Source organism: Macaca fascicularis, chromosome 7 (genome assembly GCF_037993035.2).
Source record: "Macaca fascicularis isolate 582-1 chromosome 7, T2T-MFA8v1.1".
Lineage (NCBI taxonomy): Eukaryota > Metazoa > Chordata > Mammalia > Primates > Cercopithecidae > Macaca > Macaca fascicularis.
The window spans coordinates 32,173,523-32,200,373 of NC_088381.1; the positions used below are offsets into that span (position 1 = coordinate 32,173,523).

At 41.0% G+C, this 26,851-nt stretch overlaps 1 protein-coding gene across 1 annotated transcript in view; it reads right to left on the reverse strand.

Annotated features, from left to right (window-relative positions):
• PRTG (protogenin) overlaps window positions 1–26,285 on the reverse strand; it is a 123,778-nt gene extending 97,493 nt beyond the window's left edge. Inside the window, exons 1-2 of the mRNA XM_005559622.5 lie at window positions 25,976–26,285; window positions 23,527–23,829 (exon numbers count right to left, since the gene is read on the reverse strand). Coding sequence (XP_005559679.3) covers window positions 23,527–23,829; window positions 25,976–26,069 — 397 coding nt within the window. The 5' untranslated portion in view covers window positions 26,070–26,285. The remainder of the gene's footprint in view (window positions 1–23,526; window positions 23,830–25,975) is intronic.
• Between the last annotated feature and the right edge of the window lie 566 nt (window positions 26,286–26,851).

The window sequence follows — 26,851 nt, forward strand, 5'->3', positions numbered from 1 at the left end:
TAATTTCACTTTTTATTTTAACCAAGAGTGAGCTTTTTTCAGGATAAACAATCCATGAGCTGAAGAATGATGGGAGTTCCTCTGTCCACTACAGAACCACTTCCTTACCTCCCTAATCCATGTGACTGAACTCCTGGTTAGCCCTTACTTGTACGGGAGGGAAGAAGTCATTGGAAAGGTTTTGGACTATCAAGAGGATTTCAACAGGATGCTGCAACATCTCCATAATATGAAAACCATCTTAAAGTCAAGTGCTGGGAGGATCCAACCTTTGAGAACACAGTATTTTCCCCTAAATCACCAGACCATTAGTAGGAAAAAAAAATCACTTCTTTACCTTTTCATAACCATCTTATCAAAACATACATTTTAAAGATATGATGAATTTTTAAGATTTTAACTGCTGAGTTCACCACAGAGTGGAAAAAGCAACTTTACAGCAATATATACACAACAAAACTATGTATCGCACATACGTGTGTATGTACATATACATACATGTACACACGTACATACCTTCTCCAAGCTTCATAATGCCTAACATTCAAAACGCCATAATATTAAAAGATTTTTTCATTCTAAAATGGAATTCATGTCTAGGAACATCATCAGGTACAAAATGGAGTAGCTACAGTAAAAGCAGTGGCTTTACTCAATATGAAAACATTTGAGCCACTAATACAAAGGCTTAGGTTATATGACAAAGCTGAGTAACAGAAACTTCCAAATCCCTAACTCTTTACTGTTCCATCCCGATATCATAAGAGATTCGACTTTTATTGGAGAATAGAACATGTACATATTTAACACAGGTGAAATATTCTAACTTATGTCAAACAGAATGCTTTAACTAAAAATACAAATGAAATCTCACATAAAATAGCAGGCACAGGAAGCATGTTACAATGAACCATGTCCTACTAAAATATTTCAAAATCTGGGGAAAACAATATTATCTGCAGAGGAATTCTGTTAGTTGTCAATGATTTTAAGGCGGCTTAGGAGGAAAAGGCTTTCTCTTGATGATTTATGAGATGTTTCTTTCAACTATGCCTCTCCAGTAGTTCTATGCAAGAGGAAAAAAGCAAAAGCCACAGTGAAGGTTTCTGGGATTTGCCATCTGAAAGCTTTTATTCTTCCAAAGAAAGAAAGTTATGACCTTTGACATTGTGCTATGGTGCTGAAGAAACTGCTCATAAATGTATGTCAGTAATGAAGCAGAAATCAATAATTTCATTTAATCTAGCTATTATGTAGTGAGACACAATACATTTGAAAAGCCAAATGTCCTTCTATTACTTAATGACATCTATGTTGCTTTCTCATTAAGTTTTGTTTTACTTGCTTTATATATTTTAATCATAATTTCACTATCATATATAAAAAGTGTCCAGCATTTTAAAGTTAACTTCAAAGTTTTCTTTAAAAAAAAAAACACTGTAAAAATCATGCAAGTTTTTAAGTACAGTATCTTCACTTGAGTTTCTCCAGTATCATGGATGTCATGTTTATAATGATAGGCCTCTTAAGGTTCAAATTCCCTTTTATTTTTTGGAGATCGAGTCTCTCTCTCTCACCCAGGCTGGAGTGCAGTGGTGCAATCTTGGCTGACTGCAACCTTCGCCTCCTGGGTTCAAGCGATTCTCCTGCCTCAGCCTTCCAAGTAGCTGTGAGTACACATGCACGCTGCCATGCTCGGCTAATTTTTTTGTATTTTTAGTAGAGACAGGGTTTCACTCTGTTGCCCAGGCTGGTTTCGAACTCCTGACCCTAGGCAATCCACCCACCTAGGCCTCCCAAAGTGCTAGGATTACAAGCGTGAGCCACCGCGTCCAGCCTCAAATTACTTTTTGAAAAGAATTTCATACACATATGTAACTGGTTTTATAAACACACATACTTTTAAACCACTATCTTTCTTGGATTAATTATTAAAACTGAATAAATGAATTGCTTAGAAAAGCCCTACTACCAAAAACTGGAGTTGGGAAATTGACTGTTTTCATTGTCCTAATTGATTTTACTAAAATATTTCTGATATTTACAAGATAATGAGAAAGTGTTGCATATGGTATATCAGTCAACATATTGGCAAAGTTGATGAAGACAAAACAAAGAACAGTGTGTGTTTGTTTTAAATCAAGCTTTCCTTCTCAAGTTGAAAATCTGAAAGGTTAAAATTCTAGAAGAGTACATTTTGAGGGAAAATCAATTTAACAAAAGACACGGAAAACTTTAATGAGAAAACAATGAACGTCTATTAATGACTTCATATACTCAATGAATGTTAAAGAACATGTGCTCCAAGGCAGAAATGTATATGCACAGCAGTTATTGCAGATAAAATACAATTGCAATTTAACCAATTACGCTAAGTTAAACAACTAAGTTTTCTGACAATAACCAGGGCATTATTCAAAGTTTCAGGAAAATGTAAAAACGTATTATTTTACTAAATCATAACATGGTAGTGTTATTTCTAGTTTAAAAATTAGAAATATTGGGGCAATATTAAAACAATGAGAAATTGTCTCACTTAAGTTTTAGGCAAAATTCCTGTCTTAAAAACTGTGGGTTTGGCTGGGCACAGTGACTCATGTCTACAAACCCAGCACTTTGGGAGGCCGAGGTGGGCGGATCACCTGAGGTCAGGAGTTCAAGACCAACCTGGCCAACATGGTGAAACTCCACCTCTACTAAGAATACAAAAAAAATTAGCCAGGCATGGTGGCGGGCACCTGGTCTCACCTACTTAGGAGGCTGAGGCAAGAGAACTGCTTGAACTGGGAGGTGGAGGTTGCAGTGAGCCAAGATTGTGCCATTGCACTCCAGCCTGGGCAAATGGGAGTGAAACTTCATCTAAAAAAAAAAGAAAAGAAAAAACTGTGGGCCAGGCACGGTGGCTCACGCCTGTAATCCCAGCACTTTAGAGGCCGAGGCAGGCAGATCACCTGAGGTCAGGAGTTTGAGACCAGCCTGGCCAACATGGCGAAACCTCGTCTCTACTAAAAATACAAAGATTAGCCGGGTGTGGACTACGGGCAGGTGCCTGTAATCCCAGCTACTTAGGAGGCTGAGGCAGGGAGAATTGCTTGAACCACCTGGAAGGCGGAGGTTGCAGTGAGCTGAGACAGCATCACTGCACTCCAGCCTGGGAATGGGGCGAGACTGTATCTCCAAAAAAAAAAAAAAAAAAAAAATCTATGGCTGTTTTCTTTCTAAGGAAACTGCTTTAAGACTTGAATGATCTGGTTCAAAGGGTATTTTCTGCATCCTATTGGAATTCTTTCTTGCTTCTGATGTTTCATACATGACACTTTGACATTTCTCCTCTGGCTTTCGTGATTTTGTACTCATGTGGTCGTCCATCTACCTTCCTGACAATTGTTTGTGTCTCTGTTGGTTGTCCTAGGAGTTGATTCTTGGCCCCATGCTGCTTGCTCTGTATGCTCATCCTGCTCCATCCACCTCCACCTAATGTGATGCTCAGCTGAGTATCTTTTTAGCAGTGTCCTTCTTTTGGCTTCCCTGGGCCACACTGGAAGTGGGTCACACATAAAACATGCTAACACTAATGATAGGTGATGAGCTAAAAAGAAAAAAATCCCATAATGTTTTAAGAACATTTATCAATTTGTGTTGGGCTGCATTCAAGGCTGTCCTGGGCTGCATGCAGGTTGGACAAGCTTGCTTTAGGTCATGCCTCTCCTGACTCCGAACTGCTTTCTTGGACCACCTGCTAAATGGTTCCACCTACACATTCCACAGACACCTAAAACTAATGTTTTTCCAAGGCAAATTCATTACCTTGCTCCCTATATTTGCTCCTCCTCCTGAATTTTCTATTTCAGTTGGTGGCACTACCATTTACCAAGTCACCCAAACTAGAAATACTGGCATCACCCTGAACTTTTCCCTCTCCCTGATTCCCCACATCTAACAAGTACTGTCATTTTAAAATCGTAATTATAACCTAAAATCTGTCTTCCATTCATCCCCTTGCCAGGGCTCCAATCCAGGCCCTCGTGAGTTCTCACTGTGCTGTCCCAGCCTCTACTCTGACTCCAGCCCTGTTCACCTGACTTCTGCTCTCCTCACAGACTCCAACAGGATCCATCTGAAACACAAATCTGATGAAGCCAATCCCTTGCAGTTCATCACCTGCAAGTTAAATTCCAGGTTCCTTAACATGGTACATAGTGTATAATGAATCTTTCCTTGAGTGGATACTGTCTACATCTCCAATTCCATGTTTGGGTGCTATTTCCTTGAAATTTATTCTCCAACAACATCAAACAGTTTACTATTCCACATGTACCACGTTGTTTCTTACTACTATGTTTTCTTCGACTATTCATCTCCTTCATCTAACTAAAATCTAGTTTTCCTTTAAAATTTAGCTTACACATCAGCTCCATCAGGATCTCTCCCTGTTATTAGTCTGTTCTCACACTGCTCTAAGAACATACCCAAGACTGGGTAATTTATAAGAGAAAGAAGTTGAACTGACTCACAGTTAAGGACGGCTGGGGAGGCCTCAGGAAACTTACAATCATGGCAGAAGGGGAAGCAAACATGTCCTTCACAGGGTGACAGGAAGGAGAAGAATAAGAGCCGAGCAAATGGGGAAGCCCTTTTAAAATCATCAGATCTCATGAGAACTTACTCATTATCACGAGAATAGCATGGGGAAAACCACCCCCATGATTCAATTACCTCCCACCAGGTCCCTCCCACCACACGTGGAAATTATGGGAACTACAATTCAAGATGAGATTTGGGTGGGAACACAGCCAAACCATACCACTCCCTAACTGCCTCTTCCCCTAGACTTGGAGATGCATACAGAAGTATTTAGAGTTGAAGTGTCCGCAACTTACTTTTTTCAAGAAAAAGAGAGAGATGAAGGTCAACGTGGCAAAAAGTTAACAGCTGGGAATCTAAGTGAAAGGTATTTAAGTGTTCATTATATTCCTTACACTTTTCTGTAGATCTGAACGTTTTCAAAATTAAACATTGGAAGAAATAACACCACATAAGCAACTCCACCAGGAATAAACTTTATTGTTGCACAACTATACTGTTTTAATAATTATTTATGTACTCCTTTCCTATCATTGAGGTCAGGTACTATATTTTATTAGTCATGTCATTCTCAAGATCTAGCAAGAGTAGGCTTTCAATAAATACATGTTGGGGAAATGAATAACCATGAGAGTAAAAGTAAGCCTAAACACAGAATTCTCCATCAACCAGTAAGGATTTTAGTGTCAACAATGTGTCAAGCATTTTCCTACATGTTCTAGAACCAAAAGGGAATATCGGCCAAGGGCCCTGAAAAATCTCATGCTGAAAACTAAAATGAAGAAAGAAATAAACAGAGAGGTGAAGTTGAGGACTCAGTCCTCAAGATTAAGCCTGTAGTTTCCAGAGTGGGAAAAGATTCTTAAAGACACCTTATTTCCATTCCTGGAAAATCGTAGACTGAATAAACACAGATACTCCTTCCCACTAAAAACACACAGAAAAGCCACAAAGAATATACTTAACCACCACCACTAACAAAATTTGGACAAGGTCAGAGCAGCATAGTTTTGGCTTGAAGCCATGGTGGCCCAGAGCGAATACAGGAATTAAAAGCCTCTAGGAAGAAGTGGTGACTTTGTTCCATAACAACATAGTTAACTAAGACCTCAAGCTAGGATCCTGGAAGTACGTGGGGAAAGCGTCAGTAGAAAAACTCAGCCCACCAGCAAGGTTAACAACAGGAGGCTTTCTTTTTGATGGGAAAAAAATGTTTCCCCAAACAAACAAAAGCCCCTGGCCTATGACACACACTTGTGAGGATGCTGCGTTTTACCACCAATGTAGTACAGCCAACAATGAACCCCAAAACTGGTCCATGACCAGGGAAACCCTGGGGCATGCCACAGAAGCATAACTTCCATGATACAGAATGTGATGTCTCACCACAGATGAGGTTACAATAAAAAATTACAAATTACATATGGAAACAATCTGCCACAAGGGAAAATGGAAATGGAAAAGGGGAAGTTAGCACCTAAATAACTTAAGATAATAGTACAATTAATGGGGACTGTAAGATAAAAATTTTAAATGTGTAAAACATGAAACGAAAGACACAAACAGAAACCATAAGGTAAGACTATAATGATCTAAAAAGAAAAGGGTGAATAGATTCTAAGAGACAAGTGGGACATTATCGAGCAGACCAACATATGCATTATGGGAAGCCTAGAAGGGAAAAAGAAAGAGAAAGAGGCAGAAAGAGTATTTGAAAAAATATGGCTGAAAATTTTCTGAATTTGATGAAAGAAATAAATCTATACACCTATAAAACTTGATGGATTCCAAGCAGGACACTCTAAAAGAGAGTCACATAGAAATACATTTATAGCCGGGCATGGTGGCTCATGCCTGTAATCCCAGCACTTTGGGAGGCCGAGGCGGGTGGATCACCTAAGGTCGGGAGTTCGAGACCAGCCTGACCAACATGGAGAAACCCCGTCTCTACTAAAAATACAAAATTAGCTGGGCGTGGTGGCACATGCCTATAATCCCAGCTACTAGGGAGGCTGAGGCAGGAGAATTGCTTGAATCTGGGAGGCGGAGGTTGCAGTGAGACGAGATCGTGCCATTGCACTCCAGCCTGGGCAACAAGAGTGAAGTTCTGTCTCAAAAAAAAAAAAAAAAAAAAAAAAAAAATACATTTATAATCAAACTGTTGAAAGACAAAAAGAGAAAATCTTGAAAGCAGCAAAAAAGATTCATCAAAAACTTATTCTTCTTCAAAAAGATTAACAGCCAATTTCTTTTTTTTTTTTTTTTTTTTTTTTTTTTTTTTTGAGTTGGAGTCTTGCTCTATGGCCCAGGCTGGAGTGCAGTGGCATGATCTCAGTTCACTGCAACCTCTGCCTCCCAGGTTCAAGCGATTCTCCTGCCTCAGCCTCCCCAGTAGCCGGGATTACCGGTGCCTGCCACCACACCCAGCTAATTTTTTGTGTTTTTAGTAGAGGCGGGATTTCCCCCACGTTGGCCAGGCTGGTCTCAAACTCCTGACCTCGTGATCCACCCGCCTTGGCCTCCCAAAGTGCTGGGATGCGTGAGCCAACGTGCCCGGCTGATTTTAATCTTTTAAAATGTATCGAGACTTGTTTTGTGGCCCAACATATGTTCTATTCTGGAAAACGTTTTATGTGCACTAGAGGACAATGTGTATTCTGTTGTTAGGTGGAATGCTTTTATATGTCTGCTACATCTAGTTATTGCTTATATGTCTGTTAGATCTGTTATTTCACTATTGATCTTTTGTGTAGATGTTCTATCCATTTTTTGAGTGTGGTTGTGTTGAGGTCTTCAGTTTTTATTGTAAAACTATTTCGCCCTTCAATCGGCGTCAGTGTTTGCCTCATATATTTTGGGACTCTGCTATTTGGGTGAATATAATGTATATATTATGTTTTCTGATTGACAGCCAATTTCTCATCAGAAATCACAGGAGTTGGAAGACAGCGAGATAACATACGTAAAGTATGAAAAAGGCTGGGTGCTATGGCTCACATGTGTAACCCCAGCATTTTGGGAGGCCAACATGGGCATATCCCTTGAGACCAGGAGTTTGAGACCAGCCTGGCCAACAGGGCAAAACCCTGTCTCTACTTTAAAAAAAACAAAAAACAAAAATTAGCCGGGTGTGGTGGTGCATGCCTGTAATCCTAGCTAATCAGTAGCTGAGGTACAAGAATCACCTGAACCCAGAAGGCAGAGGTTGCGGTGAGCCAAGATCACACCATGGCACTCCAGCCTGGGCAACAGAGCAAGAAGCAGTCTTAAAAAAATAAATAAAATAAAAAATAAAAATAAAACCACCTATAGAGCAAGAATTACATATCTAGCAAAACAGTCCTTCAGAAATGAGGCAGAAATTAAGATATTTGCAGAAAAACAGCTGAGGCAACTCATTACCATTGATCTACTCTAAAACAGATGCTAAAGAGAGTGCTAGCGGCTGAAATGAAAGGACATTGAACAGTTACTCAAAGCCATATAAAGAAATAAAGATCACTGGTAAATATAACTATGTAGACAACTAGAAAAGCCAGCAGTATTGTATTTTTGGTTTGTACCTCCACTTTTTATTGCCTACATAATTTAAAAGACAAATGCATAAAAAGCTCATACATTTAGATCATTTTCTATACAAAACGTATGACGATGTAATGTGTGACAATAATATAAAAGGGGGGTGAAGCTGTATAGATGCAAAGATTCGCATACTACTGCAAATTCAAACTAGACTGTTGAAATTTAGGATGTTAAGTATAATTCCTATGGTAACCACACAAAAATATAAACTAAAAAATATGCACAAAAGGAAATGAGAAGGAAGTCAAAATGGTTCACTACAAAAGCAAGTAAACACAAAAGAAGATAGGAATGTTGAAAATGAGAGACAAAAAAAGGTATAATGTAAACTAGGCAAAAAAATAAGACCTTATCTCTATTAAAAAAAAAAATACAAAAAAATCAGCCGGGCATGGTAGCATGTGCCTGTAGCCCACCTACTTGGGAGACTGAGGTGGGAGGATCACCTGAGCCTGGGGAGGTTGAGGATGCAGTGAGCCGTGATCATGCTACTGCCCTCCAGTCTAGGTGAGACAGTGACCCGGTCTCAAAAAAAAAAAAAAAAAAGGTATAAGACATACAGAAAACAAATAGCAAAATGGCAGAAGTCCTTCCTTATCAGTAATTACGATAAATGCAAGTGGATTAACTCTCCATCAAAAAGAAAAGGTTGGCAAAATGGATTTTTAAAAACTCATGATTGAACTGTAAGCTGTCTACAAGAGACTAATTTTATTTATTTATTTGAGACAGAGTCTCACCCTGTCACATAGGCTGGAGTGTAGTGGTGCCATCGCAGCTCACTTCAACCTCTGCTTCCCAGGTTCAAGCAATTCTCCTGCCTCAGGCTCTGGAGTAGCTGGGATTACAGGTACCCACCACCACACTCAGCTAATTTTAGTTTTTCGGTTTGTTGTTGTTGTTGTTGCTGTTGTTTTTTGAGACAGAGTCTCACTCTGTTGCCAGGCTGGAGTGCAGTGGCGTGATCTCCGTTCATTGCAACCTCTACCTCCCAGGTTCAAGCGATTCTCCTGCCTCAGTTTTCCAAGTAGCTAGGATTATAGGTGTGTGCCACCATGTCCAGCTAATTTTTGTATTTTTTAGTCAAGACGGGGTTTCACCATGTGGGCCAGGATGGTCTCAATCTCTTGACCTTGTGATCCAACTGCCCAGCCTCCCAAAGTGCTGGCATTACAGGTGTGAGCCACTGCACCCAGCCCTAATTTTTGTATTTTTCATAGAGATCGGGTTTCACCATGTGGGCCAGGCTGTCTTGAACTCCTGACCTCAGGTAATCCACTTGCCTCAGCCTCCCAAAGTGCTGGGATTACAAGTGTGAGCTACTGTGCCCAGCCAAGAGACTAACTTTAGATCCAAAGACGCAAATAGATTGAATGGAAAAAGGTATTCCATGCAAATGGTAACCAAGAGAGCTGGGAAGCCTGTACTAACATCAGAAAAAAACAGACTTTAAGCAAAAACTGTCATTAGAGAAAAAGGAGGATGTTACATACTAATAAAAGAATCAATTCACCAAAAAACATAATATATACATTATATTCACCAAACAGCAGAGTCCCGAAATACATGAAGCAAACACTGACACTGATTGAAGGGAGAAATAGTTTTACAATAAAAACTGAAGACCTCAACACAACCACACTCAAAAAATGGATAGAACATCTACACAAAAGATCAACAGTGAAATAACAGATCTAACAGACATATAAGCAATAACTAGATGTAGCAGACATATAAAAGCATTCCACCTAACAACAGAATACACATTGTCCTCTAGTGCACATAAAACGTTCTCCAGAATAGAACATATGTTGGGCCACAAAACAAGTCTCGATACATTTTAAAAGATTAAAATCAGCCAGGCACGTTGGCTCACGCCTGTAATCCCAGCACTTTGGGAGGCCAAGGCAGGTGGATCACGAAGTCAGGAGTTCGAGACCAGCGTGGCCAACATGGTGAAACCACATCTCTACTAAAAACATAAAAAATTAGCTGGGTGTGGTGGCAATGCCTGTAATCCCAGCTACTCCAGAAGCCGAGGCAGGACAATCACTCGAACCTGGGAGGTGGAGGTTACAGTGAGCCGAGGTTGCACCATGCACCCCAGCCTGGGTAACAACTATAACAAGAGCAAATCTTCATCGTCTCCAAAAAAAAAAAAAAAGATTAAAATCATAAAAAGTATTTTCTCCAAACACAATGGAATAAAACTAAAACCAGAAGTAAAACTGGAAAACTCACACATATATGAAAATTAAACAACATACTCTTTACGAATGTGTGGAGGAAGAAAATGCAAACAAAATTAGGAAATACTTTGAAACAAATGAAAATGAAAATATACAGGAGGCTGAGGCAGGAGGATTGCTTCAGCCTGGGCAGGCAGAGTTTGCAGTGAGCCAAGATCACGCCACTGCACTCCAGCCCAGGCAACAACAGAGTAAGAGCCCGTCTCAAAAAAAAAAGAAGAAAAAGAAAAACTGTAACACATCAAAACTTACAGGATGCAGTGGAAGTAGTGCTCAGAGGGAAACTGGTGGCTATAAACATATTTTAAAATATATTTTAAAAAATATTTTATATTTTATAAAAAGAATAATCTCAAATCAATAATCTAATTTTACACCTTGAAGAACCAGAAAAAGAAGTGAAAACTAAACCCAAAGCTAGCAGACGGAAGGAAATAATTAAGATTAGAGTGGAGATAAATGAAACAAAAAAAAGAAATAATAGAATCAGGAAAACGAAAAATTTGTTCATCTTTGAATAGATGAACAAAACTGAAAAAACTTTAGCTAGACTGACCAAGAAAAAAAAGAGAGATGATATAAATAACTAAACTCAGACATGAAATTTTTACTACTGATTTTAAAAAATAAAAAAGATAATAAAATACTATGAACTGACAAATCAGATAGCCTAGATGAAATGGACAAATTCCAAGGAAAACACAAATTACCTAAATCGACTGAAGAAGAAACATAAAATTACAACAGGCTTATAACAAGTGAAGAGATTAGATCAGAAATCTCCCAACAAAAGGCCGGACGCGGTAGCTCACGCCTATAATACCAGCACTTTGGGAGGCTGAGGTGGGAGGACTGCCTGAGGTGAGGAATTCGAGACCAGCCTAGCTAACACGGAGAAACCCCATCTCTACTGAAAACACAAAAATTAGCAGGGCGTGGTGGCATACACCTGTAGTCCCAACTACTCGGGAGGCTGAGGCAGGAGAATCACTTGAACCCAGCAGGCAGAGGTTGCAGTGAGCCGAGATCACGCCACTGCACTCCAGCCTTGGCGACAGAGCGAGACTCCAACTCAAAAAACAAAACAAAACAAAACAAAACACCCCAACAATGAAAAATCCAGAACCAGGTGACTTCACAAGTGAATTCCACAAAATTTATTTATTTATTTATTTATTTATTTAGAAACAGAGTCTCTGTCACCCAGGCTGGAGTGAAGTGGCGCGATCTTGGCTCACTATAACTTCCGCCTCCCAGGTTCAAGCGATCCTCGTGTCTCAGCCTCCTGAGTAGCTGGGACTATAGGTGTGTCCCACCATGCCCAGCTAATTTTCTGTATTTTTAGTAGAGGCGGGGTCTCACCATGTTGCCCAGGCTGGTCTCGAACTTCTGAGCTCAGGCAATCTGCCCACTTCGGCCTCCCAAAGTGCTAGAATTACAGGCATGACCCACTGTGCTTGGCCTCCACAAAAAATTTAAATAAGAATTTAAACCAATTCTTTTCAAACTTTTCCAAAAAAATAAGGTATTTTTTATAGGTAATATTATACAGGGAATATTTCCTAACATATTCGATGACACCTACTCCACTGTCAAAGCCAGACAGATATCGTAAGAGAAAATTGTCTTCTATGAATATGGATGCAAAATCTCAGCAAACTGCTAGCAAACCAAGTCCAAAAATATATTAAAAGAATTATACTGACCAAATAGGATTTATCTCACTTTTATCCTGGGAATGTAAAAGTTGTTCAACATAAGAAAATTAATCAAATAACTGATAGAACAAAGAAAAAAGACAATTAGCACAGTTGATATAAAAAAGGCATTTGAAAAAATCCAATACACTTCATAATATAAACACTTAGAAAACTAGGAATAGAAGGAAAATTTTTCAACATGATAAAGGGCATTTATTTAAAAAGCCTCACAATATCATACTCAAAGGTGAAAGACTGAAAGCTTTTCTCCCCGATCAAGAAAATGACAATGATTTCTGTTTTCACCATTACAATTTAACATTATACTAAAAATTCTAGTCAGAGCAATTAGTCTAAAAGAAACAAAAGGCATCCAAATTGGAGAGAGAGAAGTACAGCTGTATCACTTATAGATTATATGATCCTATTTATAGAAAATCACAAAGAATCCACATGAAAGCTACTAGAGCTAATAAATGAATTCAGATGAGTTTTAGAGTATAAGATGCACACGCATAAAGCAGTTGTGTTTATATACACAACAGCAATAAAGTAACTGAAAAGGAAATTAAACAATTCCATTAACAATAGTATCTAAAAGAATAAGATGCCCAGATACAAATTTCAGCATAAAGGTAAGAGACTATACACTGAAAACTATGAAAAGTATCAAGAAAGTGAGAAAGCAAATGTTCGCTACAGATGAAAACAATTCAAGTGTCCAACAGATGAACAGATAAACAAAACATGGTTTGTCCACACAATATAATCTCATTTGGCCACAAAAAGGAATGAAGTACTGATAAATGACACGACGTGGATAAACCCTGAAAACATGCTAACTGAAGGAAGACAATCACAAAGACCACTTTCATATGATTTCACTGATAAGACACACCGCATATAGGCACATCCACTGAGACAGGAAATAAATTCGTGGCTGCCAGAGGAAGGGTGAAATGGGGAGTAATCGCTATCGAACACAGCCTTCTTTTTGGGGGGATGAAAATGTTCTGGAATTAGATAGTGGTGAGACAGATGCACAAAACCCACTGAACGGTGTACTTTATAAGGGTGTTCCAGGTGCACTGGCACACGTCTATAATTCCAGCTACTCAGGAGACTGAGGCGGGAGGACTGGAGTTCCAGACCAGCCTGGGCATAGCAACATTCTGCAAAATAATAATAATAAGAAGAAGAAGAAGAAGAAACTTAACCATCTATTTAAAACTCAGTCTTTTGACTATAAAAGAGTCTCACTCCATTGGTGGTTCTTCAAAGCCATGTTGAAAATCACTGCTTTAGATCAAACTTCCATTTGGACAGATGTATCAACAAATGCCAAGCCCCTAAAAGGACTGGAGCTCAACTTCCATGCACGGAGGATATACACAAGAAAAGAAGTTCCATGAAGGGTTACAGGACAGCTGAAAATAGAAACGCATTAGCAATTTATTTTAAAAATCACCTATTTACTATATCAACAACGAGACACCTTATTCAAATATAGCAGTAATGGGTGAGTTGCACAAAAATGAAAGTCACTTTTTAAATTAAGAAATTAAGGAACGTCTTTAACTTGGGCGTTAATTGTTACTTTTTTTTTTTTTTTTGGAGATGGGGTTTCTCTCTGTTGCCCAGGCTGGAATGCAGTGGCATGATCTCAGCTCACTGCAGCCTCTGCCTCCCGGGTTCAAGATATTCTCCTTCCTCAGCCTCCTGATCAGCTGGCATCACAGGTACTTGCCACCACGTCCAGCTAATTCTTGTATTTTTAGTAGAGACAGGGTTTCACCACGTTGGCCAGGCTGGTCTTGAACTGCTGACCACAAGTGATTCTCCCACCTCAGCCTCCCAAAGTGCTGGGATTACAGGCATGTGCCACTGCACCCAGCCGTTACCATTCTTTTTTATATTCTGGATTTGATTATATATATTTGAATATAGAAAGATACATTTCCACACAAGTCACAGGAAAAAGCTTTATTTAAGCATTGCAAAGTCGTACTATAATTAAAAAAAACCCGAGCTCTGGTGCTAGATAGTAGTTGTGCCCTTGAGAAAGGCACTTACCTCCTCCCCGGTTCCTATTCCTTATTTGCAAAATAAAAGTTTCTAAGACTACAGAAGTTGTGATCTTTACTTAAGGAAGAGGAAGGCATAATGATACTGCAAGTGAAAGTAGGCAAGGATTTTCTATTGACTACAGGGTAAGTTTTAAGGAATCTTAAGTTTCTCTCCTCAAAATATTCACTGCCAGTATCTTAACAAGTCTAAATATTTGGAGATCAGTGGAAAATAATGATGTACTTTCTTTGTCTCTCTTTTATTTCATTATTTGTACAATTTCATCCCCTTCTGAAGACTAACAGGGAAAAACTTCCAATTGTTAGCTTCTTTAGTTCTAGTACATTAAGCTGGTTACATCTCTTCCTGTTATAAGTCCACATTGGGGGTCAATATTTTAATCTGAGTTACTTTAAATCCAATCAGCAGACTCCAGTTCAATCTGAAAGCTGAGGTAGAAGAAGAAATTACACCTTATTAATCTTAATAGCAATCGGTGGGGGTGGGGAACCAGAATAATCAATTGATATTAAAACACTAATATATTAGCAAAACTCTGTCAAGATAAAGTCAGAACTGTATTTTTTAAAATACTAAGTCAACAAACACCGGAATACATTATTATTAGCAAAACCAGACATGTACAGTCTTGCATCACTTAACGACAGAGACACGTTCTGAGAAACACATCGTTAGGTGATTCTGTCATGCGAACATCATAGAGACACAAACCAGATGGTATAGCCTACTACCCACCTCAGCTGTATTGCTTCTAGGCTACAAACCTGGGCAGCATGTAACAGTACTGAAAAGGGCAGCAACTGTAACAAAATGGGAAGAATTTGCGTATCTAAACATATCTAAGCACAGAAAAAGCACTGTAAAAATATGGCATTATCATCTTATAGAACCACTGTCATAAGATGTGGTCCACTGTTTGACCAACATGTTGTTACTCTGCACACGACTATATTTGTTTGTTTTTGTTTTTTGAGACGGAGTCTTACTCTGACACCCAGGCTGGAGTGCAGTGACATGATCTCGGCTCACTGCCACCTCCGCCTCCTGGGTTCAGTTCTCCTGCCTCAGCCTCCCGAGTAGCTGGAATTACAGGCGTGTGCCACCACGCCCAGCTAATTTTTGTATTTTTAGTAGAGATGACGTTTCACCATGTTGGCCAGGCTGGTCTTGATCTCCTGACCTCAAGTCATCTACCTACCTCAGGCTTTCAGAGTGCTGGGATTACAGGTATGAGCAACTGTGCCTGGCCAGGGTAAACTTTTTTTTCCTTTTTTTTTTTTTGAGACAAGAGTTTTGCTCTTGCTGCCTGGCTGGAGTGCAATGGCGCGATCTCAGCTTACCACAACCTCCGCCTCCTGGCTTCAAGCGATTCTCCCGCCTCAGTCTCCTGAGTAGCTAGGATTAAAGGCATGTGCCACCATGCCTGCCTAATTTTGTATTTTCAGTAGAGAGGGAGTTTCTCCATGTCAGTCAGGCTGGTCTCGAACTCCCAACCTCAGGTGATCCGCCCGCCTTGGCCTCTCAAAGTGCTGGGATTACAGGCGGGAGCCACTGTGCCTGACCATACTCTTAACAGCAGTTTTCAATGTATTATGTGTGTGAAAAACGGATTGGAAAAGCACTGTCACTCCAATTTAGGCAGTAGCCCAAACACATTTTTAAAAAATATATACAACACTTAAAAATAGTAAATGGTGGCTGGGCGCAGTGGCTCACGCCTGTAATCCCAGCACTTTGGGAGGCCAAGGCGTGCAGATCATGAGGTCAAGAGATCGAGACCATTCTGGTCACATGGTGAAACCCCGTCTGTACATAAAGTACAAAAATTAGCCGGGCATAGTGGCATGCGCCTGTAGTCCCAGCTACTTGTGAGGCTGAGGCAGGAGAATCACTTGAACCCAGGAGGCAGAGGTTACAGTGAGCTGAGATCATGCCACTGCACTCTAGCCTGGCGACAGAGCAAGACTGTCTCAAAAAAAAAAAGTAAATGGAGGCCAGGTGTGGTGGCTCACACCTGTAATCCCAGCACTTTGGGAGGCTGAGGCAGGCAGATCACCTGAGGTCAGGAGTTCGAGACCAGCCTGACCAACATGGAGAAACCCTGTCTCTACTAAAAATACAAAATTAGCTGGGCATGGTGACGCATGCCTGTAATCCCTACTTGGGAGGCTGAGGCAGGAGAATCGCTTGAACCGCACAGGTGGAGGTTGTGGTTAGCCAAGATCACACCATTGCACTCCAGCCTAGGCAACAAGAGTGAAACTCTGTCTCAAAAAAAAAGAAATAATAATAGTAAACGGAGCCCAAGCACAACGGTTCATGCCTATAATCCTGGCACTTTGGGAAACCGAGGTGGGAGGAATGCTTAAGCCTAGGAGTTCAAGGTCAGACTGGGCAACATAGCAAGATCCTCTCTCTACAAAAAAAATTAAAAATTAGCCGTGCATGGTGGCACGTGCCTGAAACTCCAGCTACTCGGGAGACTGAAGTGGGAAAATCACTTGAGCCCAGGAGGTCCAGGCTGCAGGATGCCGTGATTGCACCACTGTACTCCAGCCTGGATGACAGAGCAAGACTCTGACTCAATAACAACAACAACAACAAAATAGCAAATCGTTCTCCAAGGAATATATTTTGGACTGCTACCACTAAAACAAGTAGAATATCAAGGATAAGACAGAAACAGTTAAAGTAACAAATGGTCCAACATCACTGGAAAGTGTTCTACTACTTCTGGAAACATCAGGGGTTCTCAATCAGGAGTTACTTTGCCCCGCAGTAGACCTTTCTTGGTTGTCACAACTGGAAGAGAGTCTACTGGTATTGGGTGGGTAGAGGCCAGGGATGCCGCAAACAGTGCATACGACGCACAGGACAGCACCACAACAGAAAATTATCTGGCCCAAAATGTCAGTTGTGCCAAGACTGAGATACCTAACCCACACACAGAAGTATCTTTTTTCTTTTTGGTAAATATTAGTAGAACGGAAGATAAGCCACTGAGTCAATCACATTCTGAGTAGTATTAAAAGACTACAAAAATTTAAAAGGATGACTTTGGAAGATTATTTCAAAAGAATATGATTTATTTAAAGTAGTCTGCATAAAATAGCAACATTAAAAGGACAAAAAAGCTGTCACACTGTTCTAGCTAAACTCCTAGGGATTTACTATTGCTTCAAGACGTGAGCTTTAAAAAGAAAATTTTCCTTCTGTAAGTTTTAAGGACTAAACCCAGTAAGTACACAAATTTGAAACCAGAGACCTGAACTATGATCACATTTTCGAACAGTTATTCATAATCTAGCCCCTATAAATGCTAAAGCTATCATATATATATACACATATAGAAGATTATATATATTATGAACACGAAGAAAGAGCAAACCCTTTGGAAACTGAAAAAACAAACATTTTTTAATTCATGCCTTCTGCTCAGTCCATGAGATTTTGGTTTTTAAATGCTCATCAAAAGTAATTCTCAGAACCAGAGGTTAAAAAAAAACACACACACACACAAGGACTGTAAAAGTCAGGAAAGTATTTGTCAGATTACTGTCAGAGACCTTTGTGAGGACGACGCCTTTATCCTCTGCATACATACCCTTATAACAGCTCACGTGGCTTCAGAATTAGAGCTGGTGAAGATAATTCGGTACGTTTTTACCTTTTTTGTACATTGCAATTATCAATTGTTTACCGTGAGCTTGCTCTGCTCTGTGCAGCATACCACGTGAGGGCAACTGGAGATATTACTTACATGATTACGACAGCATCTTCCTTTTCCTTTCTTATTTACCAAGATTAAAATGATGATTTTTAAAAAGATTTAATGAAGAGTCTGGGCACTATGAACTCTCAAAAGTATTAAAATAGTCTTGACTGACAATGAAAACTTAATTTGGGAGAATTTTTATGATTTCTTTTAAAACATCTCAATAATCATAGCTGTTTTTTAAATCCAAGTAGGGTCCTCAACAAAATGCCTGACTTAACATTATTATTTTTCATATAAATGGTAATTATCAGTTTAAATGCTTTAAATGATCAATTCTAGTTGGGCAACCCTGTTCATGAGAGATAAAAATCATCTCTCAAAACTGTAGTCAACAATATCGTAGTTTTCAAAAAGGTAACCTCAAATGTATGTTATTTATTAATTAAAATACTCCCTTAGCCTAAAACCCTGCTTAAAAGATTTGTTGCTCGCTATTATTTTAAATTGCTCTGGACTTCATCAATAGACCCAGCTGTTAAATTTGGGAGCAATGACAACAAACCCCAGGGCAAACACCACTGAGAGTGAGATCCTTTCTTTAGAATAATCAGAGATAACTGACAAAAAGGAGCCATACCAAACACCCTTTCAAAATTCCATTAAGAATCTGGACATAAATAAAACAAAATAAAATAAGTACATTTTTATACATCTTAAAATTCCAATTCTACCCTTCATTGGACCATGCTTTGCTAAAAAATAAAAATCCACCAACTTCGAAACAGAGTTGAGATAATGTTACAGGTTTCTGAAAATGAGAAATGATCCTCACTAATCAAGTGCAAAGTGAGAAAAACTGGTTCCATTACCCAGAGATTATCAGGCACCTGATAGACTTTAAGTAGACAGACTGTAAGAACCAAATGTCATTCTACAAAAGCCTGTAGAACTATACATGCAATTTCTACTTCCTTCACTTGACTTATGCAATATTAAGACAGCCAATTTTAAGTTAAACATGTACTTCTGAACCACGCCTCCTCTTTTTAAAGGTGAATTTTTTTGGATCCCAGAAAACATCAACTGCACCTTATCTACAGTGTTGGCAGATTGGTTTCTCTAAATACCTCAGTTCTGTTGGCTTGAGTTTTCCAAAATCAAATGAGTTTTACTCATGTTTTAGCATTCTTTAATTAGGCCAGGTAACTGCTCACAGCTTGACTTCAAGTGAATAGGCCCGCATGTAGGAAACTGAGTCCTTTCCAGTGCCTACGGCTCTCAATAAAACAGTGACAGTGTAGCAAAGTCCAGCCTATTTCGGATCCAGGATCATTAATAAAATCCAAAATCTAGCATACAGTCTTATAGTTAGTTCTTAGGGTTCCCTTTTCAATATATCACTTCCCCCTCTTTTTTTTTTTTTTTTTTTAACATGACTCTTCAAATGTTTTTAATATATTTTTAACTTCACATTTCAAAGACTTGGTTTTATAATTTATGCATTATTTTTTAATATGCAAGCCTCACCCAAAGAACAGTTTTTCATTAATCCCGCATAAACCCTCAAATTTCATCGTAATTTAAATTGATGAATGTTTTTATTAATAAAAAATCTACATCCTTGTAATGGAAACAACTATTACTACTTTAAAAAGTTATAGAAATGCACCCCCAAACAACCTTACCAATGGCAAAATCAACCTCAAAATTTTGGTTAAAAAATCATAAAGTTACAATAATTCCTATGCTCGTCCAGCTACAAAGGGTCACATAAAAAGTTATTTTTTACCCAAGTGAATAGTCCTGGAAAATCAAAGAAATATAAGCTAGCTTTATGCTCTTTTTCTCTCTATCCTAAGACTTCAATTTCCACCTTTTATGGAAAGGAAATAAACAACTAGCTTCCTGTTCAATCACTAGCTTACAGCCAGTCTTTTACACATCACAGAACACAACCCGCCTCCTCCTTTACTTCTCTCAAATGTCTCTTATCTTAATTTAAACTTGTTGAAACATGAGACCATTTTTACCACACTAATGCTTTCCTATGAAATTTATCTTATTTCAACATTAAGAATCCAAGAAAAGTCAAGATATCCATAGGTTATTTCTTATTCCTAAAATATTTAAATTTAGATAACAAAAACTTAGTACCCATGAAAGTGAAAACTCCATTTGCTAAAATTTAAAAACACTGAAATGTGTAGGAAATAGTTTAATCTTCTGTTCTTGCTATTGTACACAACTAGAAAAAGAGTGTCCCGTGTCACTCCTCTTTCTATTCCAATTACATGAAAATGTAAGACAGCTAACATGGCTATTAATAAAAAGGATTATCTTTTTTTAAAGCTAAATATTACTTTAACCCTATACTTTCTTTTAAAAATGGGATGCCTTAGCAAAACTAAGTTAGATGAATTCTTTTGTGCTTGAATGAACAACAGGAAAGCAAAGCCTCCAGGCCTTTGGGGAGGAACCTTGTCCCTGCAGCCCTGCTCTGATGTGCTTCGGAGATAAGGCTCCATAGTGACACTTAAGGAAAGGCCTGTTCACATTTGAATTTCTGCATTCCTCAAGAACAATTCATGGCAATAACTAACTTTGCAGAAGAGCTACATGAAAGCTTTGGCCAATGAATGAGGGTCATCTGCTCTTTATCACAAGGGTAAACCTCATCCTGGCCAGTTTCTAACCTTTTAACCCTGTGAATTCCTAATTTACACATGAATAATGGAATTCTTGCCTAGAGTGCAACTTTCAGCTTCTAGTTCCTAAGCTTAGAGACCAAGACTTGATTGCCTGTGTGTTAAAAATCTAAAACTTGCACAGATTAAAGTTTTAGATTTCCAGGTGCTGTACTATTGTGCTTCTGCACAAACAAAAATAATATGCTTACTGATAAAATCCTTGACTAAGAAAAACAACACACTTGTACCCTGCTGCTATCAATACCGAAAAGAGAACTAGCTTTAAAAACAAGGAGGAAAAGAAAACCAGAATGTCCACTTAATGCCTATTCTCTTCCTGTGTATGTATATGTATATATTTACTCTGAACATAGGATAAAGGGATTTGAGCCTCCATCATCTAAACTTATTTCTTAGATATCAGAACTTTGTTAATTTAAAAGATACATAAAAAACTTCACAATTGCCTACAAAATGAATCACATGTAATTATTTATTAACAGTGATAATTTCTATAAAGATGCAAAAATCTAAAGATATTTAAAAAGCCAGTCCTGACATTTTGTTTGTTACACCTATTACACACCATTCAGATTTTATTTATGAAGTTAGAAAGCTCTGTGTTTTTCCAAGTGTTTCTGGAAGACCCAGAATTTTGTCAGGCTTCTCAGGAGGTCCTGGAAACAATGTGTGGTCATGATAAATGCTTCATCTTCTCATGGCCTATCTGGCCACCTCTACCACCTACTCCCTATCCCTGAGAGATAATATAAGTTACAGTTCCTGAAGATGAAAACACAAGATTCTACAAATCCCAAAAGGTGGGAAAATTACAACTCTATAGAACAAGTTTACATTGGACAAAAATTGAATGAACAGAATATAAGCATAAAAAGCACATTATCTTTAAAACAGTACTATACAGAAAAACTGTTACACCATGAAAAAAGTAATTATTGGCCAATGATTACAGGGGGAAGGAAGGAAGGAAGGAAGGAAGGAAGGAAGGAAGGAAGGAAGGAAGGAAGGAAGGAAGGAAGGGAGGGAGGGAGGGAGGGAGGGAGGGAGGGAGGGAGGGAGGCGGGCGGAGGGAGGGAAGGGACAGGAAGAAGAGGGGTGGGGAGGAAGGTAGGGAGGAAAGAAGGAAGGTAGGGAAGCAAGGAAGGTAGGGAAGCAGGGAGGGAGAATGGGAGGGAGAGGAGGGGAGGGAAGGGACAGGAAGAAGAGGGGTGGGGAGGAAGGTTGGGAGGAAGGAAGGAAGGTAGGGAAGCAAGGAAGGTAGGGAAGCAAGGAGGGAGAATGGAAGGGAGAGGAGGGGAGGGAAGGGACAGGAAGAAGAGGGTTGGGGAGGAAGGTAGGGAGGAAGGAAGGAAGGTAGGGAAGCAAGGAGGGAGAATGGGAGGGAGAGGAGGGGAGGGAAGGAAGGGACAGGAGGAAGGACAGAGAAAGGAAGGGGGAAGGGAGGGGGGAGGGATAAAGGAAGGAAGTAGGAAGGGAGGAGGAGGCAGGGGAGAGAGAGGAAGGAAGAAATGAAAAATCAGAATCCTCTCAGTTTATTCTATTCTCTGGCAGGGGTAGGAGTGTGGCTAGAACTGCAAACCTCTGATTTTCTGATGTATCGATATAGAAATATCTTTGCTTGCAATATATTTTCTACAATTAATCCTTATTACAGAATAAAATAAATCAGTAATATAAGGATGGAATAAATGGAACATGAACTGTTAACAGTAGTCACCTAGGAAATTCCTGCCAATAGCTTTCTAAATTTCAACTGTATAGAACTTGAAACAACTATTTCCTAAATATTACGGGTTTTTTTTTTTTTTTTCTTAAAGAGATGGAGTTTGTTTCCCAGGCTGGATTCAAACTCCAGGGCTCAAGGAGTCTTCCTGCTTCAGCCTCCTCAACAGCTGGGATTACAGGCTAGCCACCAGCCCAGCTAAGATTATGTCTTTATCTCAAGAACGCCATCTACCTATTGCTCAACTTGTAAAAGATCAATTTGTAGGTACAGTGCAAAGTCTATGTTTTGTGGATTAACAAAAGGTCAAACGCCTTAAAACTTTCTAAGATTCAATTTTGGTTTTCAAGATTTAGTCTACTAAACTTGAGAGCTGTGTTTCATCACCTGAAAAAGGTGTAAAGCCTCAGTAGGCTCAAGGAGTTCAGCACTTGTCCTAGGCCCATCTTTACACTCAACAGTTACAGGTCAGCCACCAAGCAATGGATCACTTGGACAAATGGTTGATCTGATGGGGTTGTTAATACAAAAGAAATCATTAGATAGCACACTTTATGACAATAGGGGAAAAGTGAGCAGATACGGGGTTTAAGTCCATTAGGCATAATATGGAAATGGCCTTAATCTCTTTCCCTCCCAGCAGGAAAAGACTAGGAATACTTCAAAGGCTTAAGAGTGACTGACCAATGCCCTTTGTACAATTAAAAGGCAACATGGGTGATCTAAAAGCAGTCAGAGAAATGGAAGGTTGTGCTATAAGGAAGATTTAGCACTCAAGAGCCATCTGCAAAGCAGAAAAATTTGCTTGTGATTGTTTTCATTAATTACTAATTTCCATAAGATTAAATTTTAGAACAACTTTTGTTGTTGACCAAACTTCTACATCCAACTCTTCATACTGTGTGAAACGCTTAAAATTTTTATAAAGCCACCTCTACAGGTTTCATTTTACTTGGTGTTCTAAACCTAATTTGACTTCTGTTCTCAATTACTCATTTGAATTTCCATATGTATTTTCTTCAGATTTCTCTATACGCCTCAGTTAGCATCAACTATTACCTCCAGTAAAATTCTTAATGTATGCATGACCTGGGCGATTATTATATTAATAAAGCAAGAAATCATCAAAAGGTAGCAATGAAAAATGTCAACAACCAAAAACTTAAACACTTACTTGATAAGGCAAGATGAGCTTTTTGACTAAGAATGGCTCCATATTTGTTCATTGCCAAGCACTGATAAAATCCTTCATCGGACTGCTCTCCTCGCCTGCCTTCCACCTCACTGATGTATAAAGAGCCGTTAGAAAGTACCTCGATCCGTTTATTTTCAGACACTTTTGCTCCATTTTTCAACCATGTGACCTTAATAGGAACTTCTCCGTGAGCCTGGCAATCTAAAACGACTGGGTCCTTTCTTGTGACAGTTACATCCTGTGGTTCTTTTACAAAAGACAGTTCACTAAAGCACCACACTCCTGTAAGGAAAAAAGGAGAACGGCACATCCAGAATTACAGGCATAAAATGTTCCTTAACACACAACTGTAAAACACATATTCAGGGTATAAGGTGACAAAGTTTAACAAATTTTATTAGTTAGCTTACAAACACCTTAATGAACCAATCTAAATTTCAGCAAACTCTTTCAACAAGTCAGAGAAATTACTTTTTACATCTTCACTAAAAGCATAGGGAAAGTTTCAATAACTTCTATGCCTTGTATGAATTCTCTCAAGTTCCTTGCTAGAGTTTCAGAATCATCAGGAAAACTCATGAGCACAAGCTGTTTGCTTTTACAAGCTTGTCAAAAAGATCTTGAACAGAGTAAGTCGTAAAAGTCTAATTTTACAAGAAATCATTAGCAAAACTCCAACTCTGTGAACAAGCAAGTTTATTTCCTTGTTCCTTGAAGTGTTCTTGGAACCCTTGGCACCTACTCCTTTGGGAACTGCGTTTATCTTTTGTGACAAATTACAAGTTTGCGTTTTTCTATCTGCCCTTTTACAGCAGGGACTCTATCTCCTCTCCTTGAAAGAAATCCATTTACTTAATTTCTGCAGAGCAAGCGAGGTATTTAAAAGACAAACAATAGACTCTGAAAAGTTGGTAACTCTTGCTGCTTGTACTCAGTGGGTGATCGGATTAGGAAACTTTTATTTCACTTTTTTAGAACTACCAACTGTTGGAAAAAATGCGTGACTAATTGGTCCTTACTGTCTAATAGGGATAGGAGATTGCTTAATCAACCAATATACATTTTTATCAGAGCAGAGGAAAGGCTTTATCCTAAGTATATACACATCGCCCCTGGCCCCCGCCACGATAAAGCATTCGATGATCAAATAATGCTCTGTCACCTCTTGCATTTAGTGCACAGGCGGTCTTAAAGTCTCGCGTATTGACTGGGGGCGAATGGAGTATGGGTGTGTGTGAGGGAAGCGTTGCTTTATCTTCCTCCTGATCGTTGTAGTTCCTTGATTACAAATCCCCAGAAATGATTTGTTTCTCCTCAAGGCAGGTCCTCAGAATCCTCACTCCTCAATGCTCCCTGCTTCCCGTAATGTATGCCCAGGGCGACGCGAGCCACCCTAACAGCTCAGCGCTGGGCGCGGACCACTCCGGAAGGCGCCCATTGTGTTTCTCAGCCACATCTGACTTTGATCCTCTTTTCAAGCCTAACAAACTAATCACTCCAGAAAAAGTCTGGCGTTTGTAACCTGCCAATAAATAAAATAACCCATTGTCCTGAACACCTCTCCTACCGTCACCCCATTCACTTTATGTTTTTATCTCTTCTAGCAAACCAAAACGGACTTAAGGTAGAAAAATGAGTTCATCCAAGTTTGTGCAAGGCGAACCTAGAATTTGGAAGAATCTTCAGATCCGTACACACTTCAGGCCCTGCCCCCAAATATCTAGCTGTAGGAAATAAATTCTATTTAGTTACCTTCCTTTCCAACTTCTGGGACCTTTCTCCCTGCCTCTCCGGCGCACAAATCGGTCACTTCACTTCCAACCCTGCCAATTCCACCCTCCCATCTCCTCCTGGCTCGACCCGGATCCGGCAAGCTGGTGCTGACTGGGGCTATGAGTTCACCTATTCCCTCTTGCAGCCCTAAAACGTGGGGGAACTCCCACTGCAGACACTGGAAGCCGCGCGGAACCGCGGCGCCCCCTGCACGGCGAGGCTGCCACTAAGGAAACAATATAAATAAAGCCACGTGCGGCCGCGGCGGCCCCGGCGGGCGGGCGGGCTACCCGGAGCCCGGCTGGTCGCGGAGGCGGGGACGCGGCCGTAGCCGGGACAATGGCGCGAGAAGGAAGAGACCAGAGTGGACAGCGGCCGCCAGAACTCGGCAGCCCCGGGCGCGCGGCAGGGAGGGGTGTGCGCCCGGAGAGGTTCCCGCAGCCCTGCCCGCGCAGCGCAGAGCCCGCGGGCAACTCATGTTTGCAGCCAGCGGCTCCGGACAGGCCGCAGGGCGAGAGCGGGGGCCGGCGGTCAGCGCCACCACGGAGGACCTCGCCGCGCGCTCCCCCCGCCCCATCGTTTCCTCTTTCCCCATCCCACTCGCGCCTGCTCCCGCCCCACAGCGGTAAGAGAAAGCAGAAGAAAGCGCGCCCACCTGGCACAGGACTGAGCAGCAGCAGGAGCAGAAGGGCGCGGAGCAGCATCCCCGGCGGCCGCAGCCGGGCGAGGGGTCGCAAAAGAGGCGCCATTCAGCGTAGCCGCGCGGGCATGCTCCCCCGCCGCCCCGAGCCGCTGTCCGCCTGCCGCCCCCGCCCCGGGCGCTCTCTGCTGGGCGGCTGGACGCACGTAGCCCGGCTCCCGGCTCTGGCTCCGGCACCGGCGTGGCGAGGTGTGGGGCGGATCTCTGCGGCAGCGAGGCCGGTGCTTGGACGGCCGCTCGCGAGAAGCTGGGAGCCTGAGAGTCCGGCTGGGGGCGGAGTGAGGCGGCGGCTGCAGAGGGCGGGGGTGGCGGAGTGGACAGCGCCGCGGCCGCCAGCCTGGGACTACTTTCTACATCTGGCCCCTGGTCTGGGACCGGGAGGTCGGCGCGGCCGGCGGAGGGAGACGCTGGAAGGGGGCCGGGGGCGGCGAGGTCGGAGCCCTGGGGGGAGGGGATGGGCCCAGCCGGACAATGCACCTGGGGGTCAAGCCCCGGCTGAGGGTCTCGGGCCCGCGTCCCCGCCCCCTCTGCCCCGCGCCACCGTCGGGGACAGAGCCACAAAGGCCGAGCCTCCCGGCCCAGCCAGCCTCCGGTGCCCCTCTCCCGCGGCTAGTTGAGGATTGGGGAAGGGGGAGGCGGCCGGGGAGGGCTGGTGTTGAGAGACAGGGAAAGGCCGGAGGCTTCTCCCCTGATGGCCCCCGCCCACCCCCTCCTTCCCTCACACGCAGAGGCCCTGTGCAGGGAAATCTCGCTCTATCCCACTTCAGAGATTTGTCAGCTCCACTGGAGGCATCTCCGGATGATAAGCCCCCGGAGATGCCCCCGTGCATT